A 14,124-nucleotide genomic window follows, 5' to 3' on the forward strand; every position below is an offset into this window, starting at 1 on the left:
ATTACAAGTTATTATTTTGCAGAAAGTAGTTAAATGTTACATCTACGAAGAGAGATGGAGAATCCCCCTCAGAGATCCCTGCAGTCTCCCGATGATAATAAGGAAGTTAGTGACGCTTACAGGGAATACTGCCGGAAGCTGCAGGAATAGCACATTCTATCTTGAACGAGACAGATCAAATACCTGCATTGGAAGATGTGAGTTTATTGAAAGAAATGGCCTTAGAAGGAGTGTTAACAATCCCAGTTCAGGAGGTTCCCACCCTGTCGTTAAAGTATTGTTCATCTGAAAGAATACCTTTGAAAAAAAATATTAAAACAGCTTTGCTATCTCTCGTAATCTTGAAATAAAATATAATATGTGTGCATTAATCTGCTGCAAGCATACCTGCCTTTCCATTCATACTTGTGCCATTTATATTGTTGTCGCAAGCTAAAAAAAGCACTTAGAAGTCAGATGAAGCACACTTAATATCTAAAAAATGAGGAGTTTTTTTTAACACTCAGAAACATTAAAGATCTGTGAAAGCTGTGAGTCACACCACATTAAACCTTACTTCCATCTGCCTGGTTTCATCTCTACATGAAATACATCCTCTGGAGACGAGCCTACAATGTATACGTGTGTGTGGGAGCTCAGTGAGGATCAAACAGAAAGGTATTTATTTTGAAAAAATAATAGGAAAATGTGAACTAGCCTTTTAAGAGCTGAGGCTCAGAAAAGCACAAGGCTCAGAATAGAACATCTTCTCTTTCTAGTCATTCAGTCTGGCCAGCAGGCTACCTCACCCCCAGACCAAACTCGCAGGACATGCATGGGAGATATGGAAATATATATTTTAAAAGCCCCAGAAGGTATTAAACATTGAATTAATCAATAATAATGATAAACTATCTTAGTGCATTTCCCCGCGAAATATTAAAAACTACTATGCAATAAAATCTCCATTAAAAATTGAAATACAAACAAAAGAGCTACTCAAAATGATGATGTGCATGGGGAAAATCGGGTCAGGTCATTTTAAATGAATGAGTTTTAAGGTGAGATTTGACAACAGACAGGGGCTCAAATTCCTGAATCTGCAGGTGAGCTTATGTGTAAAGCAGGAAACAGCTGTCTCAACTGCAGTTAATAATCTGGTTTTAGGCACAAGACATCAGCGTCAGAGGAATCGAGAGCCCTGCCAGGCCTGGAGTTAACAAGAGTTCAGAAATAGGGAAAATAGAAATAAAGGAAAATGCTATTTGTGGCCATGAAAGTCAAGAACAATATCTAAAAAAAATAACTAAAACAAAATGTAAATCTCCATATTTGGAGATTTTGATTTCCATAATTAATGTATAGAATTAAGTAATGAGACCTCAGTTAGCTGTCTTGCAGTATTTGATGCGTGCAAAGTATCACATCCAGTTGGCAGCAGAGACCGTAATGGTTAGCAGTTAAATCTGAGAAGCAACTGTATAAAGGTGGAAATTAACAGAATGATACTGAAATATTTGGCCACCTGGAAGCATGTGTATACTGGAAGCTTATACTGTATAGTCCCCTGAGGGACACGAGAGCAGACCAACCCAGTAACAGGCCTGAAATGACCCACAGAGACAAAGTCCTTTTTGAAAAGGAGATAAGAGCTAAAGGACTCGAGGGTCGTAGCAAGGATAATATCATGGCCCCATGGACCAGAAGCACTAAGCCAATGAAAGCGCTCAAGTCTGAAGCCATTAAAAGATCGTTAACAAACTTGACAAGGGCCATTTCTGTGCTAAGAAGCAGTCTAAAGAATCATTGAAGATGGTCCTACAGTTTATTCAGCAGGAGATGGTTGTTGAATTGTTGCGCCTCACCGCATTCAAGAATACTCAACGAGAAAGGTGTGTTTGATGTAGGCCCATAATCACAGTGCTTAAGCTGTCAGTAACGTGTTTAGTATCTTGTGTTTAGCAGTGTGATTTTCTGAGAGCAAAGCTCCGCAGCTCAAGGATGATTGTGGTCACCACAGGACAGAAATAATGATGAAGGAGGGTTGGGGTGGGGTCTAACAGGCAAGTAGTGGGATTTACTTTACTAACCAGCTCAGCCTGGTCTTCAGTTCATCCTCAGGGTGGAGCAAAAGAGGGAGTGTCAAGGTCTCGCAGTTTATGTGAGATGTTAGAACCTGATGAAGAGCTCTGAAAATTATATTTGAAGAAGAAACCAAATTGCCTCAATTTTCAGATTCCAGTAATGCTCTTGAAAATTTCAGCTCTTCTTACAGCAAACAGTTCCCAAGATTAACAAAATGGAGAAACTGGGTTTTCTGACTCTACCAGTTCATTGATAGTTGAGTAAAGCTCACAAAAAATGACTGACCAGCACAAAACTGTCATAGCCTTCATACAATGTCATTTCTCAGTAGGCGTTTCAAGCTGCGTCTTCCATCATCTCAGGTAAAGTGATTTTGTGTTGCAATTCCTAAATGGAAACTGCAGGTCCTTTAGAACGAAGCAGTAGGGGCACCAGGTGGGACTAAGAGGAGAATTAGCACCTTGTTGAATAAAATGCTGCTAATCGGGTGTATATTATTAGAACAATATTAGTTCACTGAACATTATACTGTATTTCCTTGACCATCTGCATGCAGAGAAATGTACATTAACTGCACTTTGGTGCATTGTACCAGTATGTGGTGGATCACAAGGGCAATTGTTGTGGCAGAATGAGTGATACAGGTCTTGCTCTGATGGTTCATTATTTTGCAACTTGTGATGCTTCACTTTCGGTGCTCTTTTCACACTGCTAGACTCAACCGAGCCGAAGCCCTACCTCTTTATCGCAGGGCTGCAGTCCTCCCTTCTGACAGTGTGTTGATAACTTTGTACAGTTCTTTCTATCAACGGTTTACCTATCGCTATCTGAACTCTATCTTTCCTTTCCTTTCATGGTCTTTTCCACCTCATCTCCCTGGAGCCCTTGCCCACTTCGGTTGAATGGGGCTCTGTAGAAATCCATTTCAATTTACTGTGTTTCTGCTTTATGGCGTATGAAGTGCACAGAGTATACTGTACATGCTCTCCCTGTATCAGAATCTTTGTACACATACAATACAGGCAGCTGCTGGTTTAGCGAATTGTTACTCTCACTTACTTTCACTACGGTGTATGTCCTAAAAGAAATATAATTTTGCATCATTTGCCGCACTGTTAAGAAGATAGGGAATAACAGATTATAATAAGCAATGCAGGAATAGTAATTAAAGCTGACGTGCCGAGTTTTGCTAAATGAGCTTGATTGAGATTAATTTTTTCCCATATTACACTTGCACGGGGAAGAACAGAAATCCTTAAAAACAGAATACAAAAATGCAATAATTGTGAACAGTAGATTTGATTCATACATCTTCAGAACGGTGGCAATGTGTGTTTCACCAGTCCCATTTCCACATGTGAATTTGCTGAGCCTGTGTACTGCATGAAAAGTGGACACATTTTGAATGTCTGTTGCTGCTTTGATCAGTGAAGACAAAACGGTGTTTGGATTTTCTCTTCCAAAAGTTATTGGACCGAGCGTTTAATCCACAAAAAACGAAAACATAAAAGCGAAACAGGGATTGGTAATGTCATATGAAACTAGGTAGCCCGGAAAGGGCTGCAGACATGCGCTTTTGACTGTTTCCAAGGTTACAAGTGACTAAAAGAAAAATAAATATCTTCCATCACATCGATGAGGCCAGGGAGTTATCAGAACCTTCTAGGTCCCAGCTACCTTTGCCTAAACAAGGTGGTTTCAAGCTGATGGGAGGTCCGTGCTGCCTTCCAGAACCTCTGATTCTTTCTGAGATGGAAGTTATGGCACTGCCTTTTGTGATGTGTACCTTTCTAGCACTTTCTAAAAAAGCCTTGAAGATCTTTTTTGAGCTATTTTTGCTGTTGGGAGTTTATGATTCACAGCACTTTCAACTTTGTTTAAGAACATAATGACTGCATCATCTGTGCAACATTTATTCATGAGCTTGCTGTGCTGTATATGAGTATATGTTGCTTATGCACACACACGTCTCGTACTGTGAATCGCACTGACAGTTCATATTGAAATGTGAGTGTTTTCATTTGAAAAAGCTCTGAATCATTTCACATTTCACAAAGAACTATTGAACTATCACTGTATGTGAAAAAAACAGAGGAAACATTTGCTACTGTAAGATTAATGACGAATTTTACCAAATCAAAAATGTATTATGAAAAGAAATCATTTCAGGCCACACTATGTGGTTCATGAAAGAACCTCCAAAGATGCTCTACGAAGTCATTGTGCTGGATAAATTGGAGTGTTTTTTCTGTTCATGACCTATTGTTTAGTTAAAGTTCAATTACCTACAATAATCACAGATGTCTCATTGACACTAAAGAAATAACTACAGAAAACATTGTGCAGGTTTCTTATTTTCTTACCAGCTACAAAGAAAATGGAAAGTTGTAATTTGTGTTTTATTTTGTATCAACGTGATAATGAGGCACTATCAGAACATACTTTTATCTTCTGTTTTTTTTAATTACAAATTGATAGCTATTATTTAATATATACCCACCTGCTTTGGAATCTCCAGAAGTGCCTTTGTCATGACTCAGCTCACAGCCACGGACCCTGTGTCTGGCGACAGACTCCTTCCCTACTGGAGGCTCCGTGCTCGCTGGTGCAGAGGCCCATCCGTCAGCACCAGCCCCACAAGCCTGCATGTGCCTGGGAGGCCACAGGGGGCGCTGTGCCCCGGCTGACTTACCCCACTCTGCCTAAGGCAATACCAGTCTCTGTCTGACAGTGACCTAGGTGCAGCTGGGGCTCTTTGTGGGTGAGCGCACACACCCTTTGATGTGGATTCTCACGTGTAGGAAGCTTTTAAAGCTGCAGCCATACCAGTTACTCCAGCTTCTCTTTAGTGCTTCCTTTGCAATAATGAGATTGGATTTGCAAGTGAAGCTGGAAGCAAGCTGCTCGGGAAATGATTAGCCTTGGTCTTTCAAGAAATGGGCCTGTCTCCTCTTTCTGATGCTCTTGTCTGTCAGCCTGTGCCACCTCCTGGCTCCTTGCAGATTTTAACATGGTCCTTTTGGTTCTGAAGCACATGTGCAGCCTTCTGAGTAAAGACGAGGTGTAAGAGATGTCTGAACTCCACAGAAAAGGGTAACCATTTCATTCAGGTTAAAGTGTTTGTTTTGAAATGGAAATCAAGCCTTTACATTTAATGCTTTATACATTGTGTTTCCTTTGTTGGTAAGGTTTGCAAGTGCTCCCATCATTGTGATTGTGTGTAAAATGCTCTGGGTAAATTCCTAGTCCTCTGTTTCCTAATTCTTCATCTCAGTCCACAAGTCACATAGACTGACGCTTCAATCTTTTCTGAACTTGAGTAAGGAATGAGACTTTTGAGTTACGTTGCTCCATATTTCCAACTGTTTGAAAAGACTCTCCAGAATGTCCATCTTTGCAGTTTTCTGAACATGCTGCTGATGATTTTATATCTCAAAAGTATTCCTATCTCTACAGAGTATTTTGATTAGTGAATGATATGGTCTTCTGATGTCATATTTCTGTTCTCTCTGTTACGTAACATTTTGTACCTCAGATGTCCTTATTGCACCTCAGAGTAAATATAAGATAAATGCAAAACAAAACACTACCAGAAACCAATGACATGATCTTCACCTCAGCAGTAAACGAGTGAAAAAAAATTGTATCTAAATTCGCCTGAGAATAAACCCAGAGGTGAATTATTTACCCTTCTTGTTCTTCTCTACCACTGTATGTACAGGATCACTCCACCTCACACTGAGATTTCTCTCAGGTTGGCTTCACAGTGTTAGCTGAACCTTGTTGTGTCTTAAAATCAATGCAGAATATGAAACAGGGATGAACTGCACTAGGAATCCGCAGTGTGAAAACCAAAGCACAGGCCATAGGGAGTAATGTGCTAGACCTGCCCATCCACAGGTGTAAGAGCTGACCTCTGTGATTCTGTAATTGAATTAACTGTTATGTTTAGCAGTTAAGGAGCTGCTTTGTACACAGACCCTGTAGTCGTGAGAAGTGAAGGTCTCCTGTTGGGTTACTCCTCAAGTAGGCTGCCTAAAGCTAAAGCAGCACTGCAAAGCAGGACTCTCAGTGCACAGCGACTGCTGCCCAGCTCATTAACATCGTGGACATTAGCTGTGGCAGGCTAGTGTATTTCTAATGTTCTTTCTTTTTAAAAAGAATTAGACTAGTTAGCTGCCTTTCCCCACCTGGGAGCGGGGGTTGTAGATACTTGCCGAATGTCATTATCTGTTACAAGCTTAACGGTTGTATAAGAACCGCAGTCCTACCGTGCAAGCTGGGTTTTGTAAAAAACTTGTAACCTTTCAGATAGAAACAAAATCTGGCCCACAAAGACTTTATTATGCCAAAGTGAAATTGTTTTTGTGTTTCAATCGGGATTTTCTAAGGATACTATTAAAACATACAGTATTCTTGGCTTCTTTACCATTTTCCAGATGCTCAAGAATATCAGTTTGTTTATTTCACTGTGGCCCTGAAGCACAGATTTGGATTTTAATTCTTTACTCAGTTGTTTTGAATCTGTCATTTGCTCAGTATTTCGATTGTTTTTCCATCTGTGCATCCAATCAACGCTGCTGTCACCCAGCGTCAGACGACTTGCTTGAAGCACCTCGCTATTTCTTTCCCTTTGCAACTGGCTTTCAGAATTGCTTTTGCTGTCAATCATCTTGTTAATGTAAGCAGTAATTATTTTGTGTTTATATTGTCTTTCCACAATGGATTTTGTTGGGTGAAAAACAAATTACAACTTCAACTTTGTAGGGAAGAGATAGAAGCCGTCTTACATTTCAAAAGATTGGTTTTCATGCAGGTTTAAGTTTACTCTCTGCCTTGACCCAACCCAACAATTTTCATACCTGTTTTTGGAAAAGCATTTATGGAAGTACATTTAAACCCAAGAACAGGAGCCAACTGTTTTGTAACAAAGGGTTGTGTTTTTATGGAACAAACTACCCAACCATGTTGTTGAAGCTGAAACTATGGCTTCCTTCGAGACAGAGATGAATTAGATCCTTGGCTTGCTTAGCTACTACCTACTGTACCACTTGGGCTCGATGGGCAGACTGGACTCCTCGTGTTTGTAACCTTTCTTACTTTCTCATGTTTCCCGTTATTGTCACCTTCCCATGTGAGCATTGGACTTCTGAGGTTGGATACTAATCCGTCTAGCTAATTTCATTCAACATGATTTCTTAAGTGTTGAGCACTTTTTTAAAAACATTTCATTATGGGAAAAATGGTTGAATATATTAGATGATACGAAGTGTCTCGACGAACACCGACTTGGATATTGCATCACACTTCAAGCTTCCAACTGTTGGTCGCTCGATAGTAGATAGATGTGTTTTCCTTTTGCTTATAACTAAAAGCTGTCATCTACAGTTTCTACAGCTAGCCCATGAACTATAGAAAAAAAAACAGAAAACAGTATATTGTTATATTTATTCTCCTATAAAATCACCATTTGCCTTCAAATAAATGATGGTCATTGATGCACATTCTATTGAAGTATATTTCTGTTTCATTCAATTCAGCTTGAATTTGGCCATTTCGCAGAGGATGGTGTGTAGATGAGTTTCTGGAGCCTGTGCATGTTTTATCTCCCCCAATCTTTGCCACAGGATGCTCTATGAGTTGAAACCTTTCAAAATAATTATAAAGTTCTAATTAGTTCTGTTTTTATTTCCAGTTTCTTTTTTTTTTTACTGAGACCAGAGAAGAAAAGTTAAACATTAAGAATTGAGCTTCAAGCCATGTCACTCAGGTGCTGGTTATTACTTTTTTTGAGGACTATCTGAGTTTTGGGTTTTGATTTTTTAGTGCACAGTTGTGCTTGTAGCATGTAGTATTTGGGATTAAATGTTTTCAAGAAGAAGAGATTTCCCATTCAGCAAAATAAATTGAGTTCACGTATTTGCGTCTTAGGTCTTTCTCAGCAGATGGAGATTAAACACTCAGATTGTTATTGTTTGTACAAATGAGCAATAAATGTTCCTTCTGTATAACTGGAATTGTCAGGGTAGGCACCTGCAGGCTATTACCTTGATTGCCTGTTCACCCCTCCAGATGAAAGATAAGTATTAAAGGCATTTGAAGTAACAGCTTCTTATGAGACTGATGCCTGATTTTTTTATTCAGCCTCACCAGAAAATGAGACTGTGCCCTGTTTATACACACAATAGAGTGAAATACACATGTGCTTGTAACATGCTGTATCCTACCAGTGTGCATCAGTTCCAGGTAAAATTCCACTGATGATAACTACGCATGCCAGCACCTCCACTTGAAGATGGAAGCTGGAATTGAATTGATTCTACAAGTTATGTTGTACAGTTGTGGTATTTTTTATTTAATTTAGTTAACTAAAATTTTAGAGATCCATTTAAACGTAGAATGACATGACCCAGCCTGTAACATGCAACATCTGGATTGAGTGCTCGAGTGAGCAGCTTTACTCGGTGTATATCTGGGGGGAGTCATCTGCGCATCTCTTCTTACCAACTGTCTTTTCATTATGAGTATGTGCAGTGTCTTTTCACTGCCTCAGATTTTGTAAAGCCACTGAAACCCGGTCAGCGAACATCTCTGACCCACTTGTGTTTTGCTTGTTTGTTTTCCAGGATGGATATTCACAGTATCATTTCGTTGGGTCTTCTTCAACAATTGAACGGGACAGACAAAGACCATACTCCTCCTCGCGCACTCCTTCGATTTCCCCAGTGCGGACATCCCCCAACAATCGATCAGGCGAGTAACGTGCCACAGTCGTACTCTTCTCTCTCCAGCACTCTCTCTTTGTTTTTTCATCTTGCCCTGGGGATCCATAAACATGACATTGCTGAGATCCTACAGTATATCAAAACTTTCCTCTCTTCACTCCTCATTTCTTTTTTTGTTTTGCTAAAACCTTAGATGCATCTTTCTCAGGGAATTTTGCCAGGTTGGTAATGGCAACCATAAATCAACCATTTCTTCACAGAAAAAAAAAATGACTGTGATGTCATTGACTTTGAATATTTTTATTATTTACTGTTGTTAAGGATATTAAATGCATTATTTGACATGAATTAAGCAGGGTGTAAATTCCTATGTTGCTGTCTGAATGTGTTAGAGTACTGCTTTGAAAAACAGTGTAAAACATTCATCTGAAATTCCACAACATAGACATATGGATTTTTTTGTGAGATAGTACAAGTCATGTTGGCTATAAAACAACAATCACTTTTTAAACTGAAACAATGTCCATTTGGTTATATGGAAATGGTTCCATTTGGTCTGGGTGCAAAGGTGGCATGACAAGACCAATACTTATCTATGGTGTTCTTACTAAACAGACTTTATCAATAGTACTGGCCTTTTGTGTCAGACTATAAAAATGCACTCTTTTGTGAATGTCTTCATAGCAGAAATTTTGGTACTGTAGCTGCTGAAATGCACCTCATTCTTAGATGATTCTGACATTGAACTCCGACCCGGAGAATTCTGGCACTAAATGCTTCTGTCCCATGTGAATAGACGAACAGTTGTCAATTTTGCCCACTTGGTATTCTGCTCATCTGAGGCATCTGACCACCAAACACTGCATTTTCATCGGCAGGCTTGTCATCAGGTACAAGTAATTCAAATAATGCTGTAGCTTTTCATTGCAACCGGAGTTTCTGCATTGCAGATTCATTCATTGCATTCTACAGCTTATTTCATTAGGAAGGCCAAAGGCCCAGCCATTCTTGAACATGTGCTGCTATCTGACCATTATAGTCTTGTACAGTGGTGTCTTCTGAACACTTTTATGAAAGACTGAAAGACTAACACAAAAGTCATATTACTAGTAAAGCACCACAACACTCACACTTATAATTTATTAATAAAAACATACTGTGGTACCTTGTATCAAACAATGGTAATATATGGCCCAAAAAAAATTATGACAAATACTTGGAAGGTTAGAATGTTAATAATGCTGTTTTGTGAAGGAGAAACTGTGATCTGTTTGCAGTCTTTAATTGTAAGACTCATTGAACACTAATAATATTTCTATAACCAGAGTTATAATCTAAACTCTGATTTACTGCAATTATTTCACAATATGTTTTTGATTTAGAGTGTAAACAGTTAAACTTCTTGAAGTGGGAGCTGATTTTTTTTTTCTACAGCATATCCCCTCCAGGGGAAAAAAACACCAGGGAGCTAACTTTGCAGGATAAGGGATTAAAGTCTGCTTCTGCAGCTTTGGTCTTTTAAGATATACCCAGCCACATTCAAAACAAATCACAGGGAGAAAGAGATAAATGCTGGAAATAATTTCACATACTGAGCATTTTGGAACAATCACATAAACTGAATTGTTGTAAGAAAGTATTATGTCCCGAAGCTCCAGATTTTATTTTAGTGAGGCTGGCATCCTCTCCCCGAGAAAACCTGCACAGCACAAGTGCTTCAGAAAGGACGTTGTTTTAAAATCACTTGATGCACCAGATCCGCTTGATCTGAAGCCAGTTCCTTCGATGCGGCTTCCTGGCATTGTCACACAGGAAGCAGCCAGCTCTCTGTCTGCCCACTGATTCAGAGCAAACTAAAGGCACTTTAAGTGCAGAATGAAGTCAATACAGCAGAGAGTAACACTCTACAGTGCTCAGACAGAACAAGGTTCAACAAAGCAGTTTGCTGGAATGGGCTGTGGTCCTATTACACTCTTAACACCAAGTGTAATGATCACCTTCAGCAAAAACCTTTTACTGTCTGAAAGTGGAATTAGAGACGCTAGCCCCTTAAGGCCAGTTAATAAAACACTGACATCTAAGAGAGAACCACTTTAAAGCTGTGTTGATAAAAGAAGCTGGAAAAGGCCCAGACAGTTATGGTACAAATAACTATAAATATGTCCTCTTGAAACCCTCTTAAATTCAGTCTCCTGGGAGCCGTTTCAGGCAACTCTCAAGTATCTTCCATTTCTAATGGGAAGGTTTTGACCTTTAACAGATATAGCAGTAGTGTAGGTAAGGACTGGTGTGTCTCATTCTCAGACATTTTGTTTTCTCAAACAAGCATTACATTGCAGTTTTATTCTACTGTTATGTACACCCTTTGCATCTTGTCTTGCTGTGATTGTAAGTCTCATTGATTACAGTGTGTACATGTAAATGTGGAAGGAACGCAGGTGGTAACCTAACCCACACAGATTGACTGCAAGTGTGGTGGGTCAGAAACGCGTCATCGTCCTCGGCTCAGCGAAAGTGTGCTCACAATTAGAAGCCCTTTCTCTTGCCTTGCGCTGACCGCAGGCAGTCTGTGGTCACTGCTGCATGTCTTGTACTGTTTTCTGTGTGTGAGCTGGCCATGATGTATGAGCAAGGGGCTACTGCAGAAACAATTTAAACTGTCTGCACTCCCCTGAGTCCACGTTCCTGACGTGGCAGCTCCAATGTAAAAATACATCTCGACAAATGTCTAAAAATTAAGTGCCAGATCTGTGCAAAGTGCACACTAGATGTTAATATTAGTTACTGAAGGACATTCATTTCCCCGAACAGCTCTCTTGATTCCTTTTCATGTGGGAATTGAAAACAAAGTCAGACCATGACACTGAGGTGGGCTGGCAGCTGGACAGGGGCTGGTACACGTCAGGTACTTGATGTGTTTTGGTTGGGTTGGAAGCCTTGGGTGACCATGCAGCCAGAGCTGCTGTTCTGAGCTGCTGGCTCTTCACACCACAGCAGTATGTATTCATGTATGTATTCAATGTATTGAAAACAGCTGGCGCAAGAAATGTTTACATTTCAGCAAAGATTCAGACATTCGCGTATGGTATTTTCTGCTGCTGCCCTCTTCAGTATTAACTCCACTGCTGCTGTACATTCTCCGGAAGAAAGCTCTCTCCTGTCCTGCTCCAGCCTGGTGCTCACTGACTGGAACATTCATTATTACTATTGATTTTCCTCCCTGGATGGGCGGGGGTTGGTGATGCTGGAGTTGAGGTCAAGTTAACCAAGCACTCTGTACAGCCCTGAGACCACACTCTTCTAAACAAGAACAGCAATATTAAATGTCTTTCCTAATGTACATTGCTTTGGAATTTAAGTTGGGTATTTTGTTTTATTCCGAAGGGTGCTATGCTATCACTCCAACCTGCTTTTAATATCCTGTGTGAAGGTAAGACTTCATTCATCTTCACTGAATCACTGAATTCACTGAATCATCAGTAATGGTGTCAGGAGAGTGATTGATATAAGCAGAATACCTGAGTGCACTTGCTTTGCATCAGTGTCCACACAGCCCACTGTTTTCATGAGCTGACAACATCCTTATTTAACCAAGGAGTGTACACAGTGTCTCAACATCAACGTTTCTATTTCCTGGCATCGCTGTCGTTCCACAAAGGGCAATTTGATTTCATACAGTACATATCTGGAGTGACTTGTGTTCTGAAAACAAAATAGCTACTATTGCAACTATGAACTTTCCAGTGGCTTTGTACGTACTTTTGCTGAGACAGTCAATGCTGCCGTTACACACTGTGTTTAATTTTGAAACACAGCTGGGACTTTCTTTGGAGTCACAAATTGCATGAGTGTCAGTGCCAAAGGCGGGTTTAAAGGCTTTCTGGGAGCACTGCATTTTCAGTTTTCAGTGCTTGACTTTCAGATAAACCATGCTCTACAGGCACGATAATTACTAATAGTCTTTAAATTGATAAAAGCAACCGGAGCATACATATCACAGCTGTAGATTTGTAGATCCCAGCTGGCATTAATGCTCCACACAAAATATATTACAAAGACATGTGCAACAGACATTATTGCTCGGGTTTCTTTTTTCATCATTAACCTTTATTTCACTAGTACTGTAAGACACACTGAGGTTAAAACTGAAAGTGCCCGGAGATCTGCACCATTATAAAACAACAGTGCTGTTCTTTAAGACTCAAACAATCAAAGGATTTGCATGGATGTGTTCGTGCTGGACTCTCCATGAGGTCACAGTGCTCTGTGACTCTTCAGGTGGAGCTGTTTGGGACTTCAGGCCAGAGCAGAGATATGCACAGTGCTCTGTGACAGTTCAGTCCAGGACCAACACTTAACTGTTAGTCAAAAAAGACCTACCCTGTCTTCCACTGGGCAGTTATATGACCTTTAAGTCCAAACATTGATGCTGTTCTTGCTATTTGACCCAAAATATGAAGCCCTCATAAGAGTCCAGCACTGATAAATGATAGTGGTATTATAGCATACTCTACATCATTCCTTGAACTGTTTTATCAGTGAGCTTCTAGTTCTCTTCTCTTATTTTCCACCCTGCTTCAAGGGACAAAAACACCTTAATGTGGAATGAAACACTGCATTTTTTTAACTCTTTAAAATGATACTTAACATAGCTTTCCAAGCTAGATTTCTCTAAATAAGACCGACCACTATAGGCATTCTAGTAGTTCTATTAATGAAAAGATTCTGAATTACAGAAAAACAGCAACATGTGGTGAAGAGTAACATCCCAAATGACATGCATGAACAAGTACAAAGAAAGAAAGTGAAATTAGGGGAAAACTGCTTCAATGCCATCTTGAGTGCATAAGTTTCTTCTTAAATGTGCTAGTACCAGTGAGGAAAAATACAAATACAATTTATTAGCAAACTAATTTGCATAGGTACTAAAAATATGAGCTAGAGGATGGTGCTGAGACGCCCTGGGAGTCAGTTCATACAGTATGTGTCCAGCACTAATGAAAACTACTGTTCGGTTTCCAAAGGTTCAGGGTGCATCGTGTTTGACTTGTCTCTGTCATAGCAGTAGCAAGGATGACACAGTTAAGGGTGACCCTGTGATTAGCCCGAGGTCTAATAGCTAATGAGTGCTGAGAAAAAGGCCCATTGAGCACTGAGCTGGGTTATCTGCCTTTCTGTCAGATATGTCAGACTGCACAAATGCCTGTTCATTCTGAGAAAGTCAGGAGCCAGTCTATCCTCCACAGAAGAACAGTGTGACCGCTGGCTGGGCTGCCAATCCCTTTTACCTTTGTAAATCATCAGCTGTGGGTATTTCCTGTGTCCTTTGCTTGAT

At 40.0% G+C, this 14,124-nt stretch overlaps 1 protein-coding gene across 5 annotated transcripts in view; it reads left to right on the plus strand.

Annotated features, from left to right (window-relative positions):
- The window catches only part of LOC148657673 (catenin delta-2-like), a 305,588-nt gene that overhangs the window by 282,882 nt on the left and 8,582 nt on the right, over positions 1-14,124 (plus strand). For all 5 annotated transcript variants that reach the window (XM_088644228.1, XM_088644229.1, XM_088644230.1 and 2 more), the window contains one exon: positions 8,691-8,817. In XM_088644228.1, the coding sequence (XP_088500354.1) occupies positions 8,691-8,817 (127 nt within the window). The remainder of the gene's footprint in view (positions 1-8,690; positions 8,818-14,124) is intronic.

The sequence above is a fragment of the Lepisosteus platostomus genome, chromosome 8, assembly GCF_059453375.1.
Source record: "Lepisosteus platostomus isolate fLepPlt1 chromosome 8, fLepPlt1.hap1, whole genome shotgun sequence".
Lineage (NCBI taxonomy): Eukaryota > Metazoa > Chordata > Actinopteri > Semionotiformes > Lepisosteidae > Lepisosteus > Lepisosteus platostomus.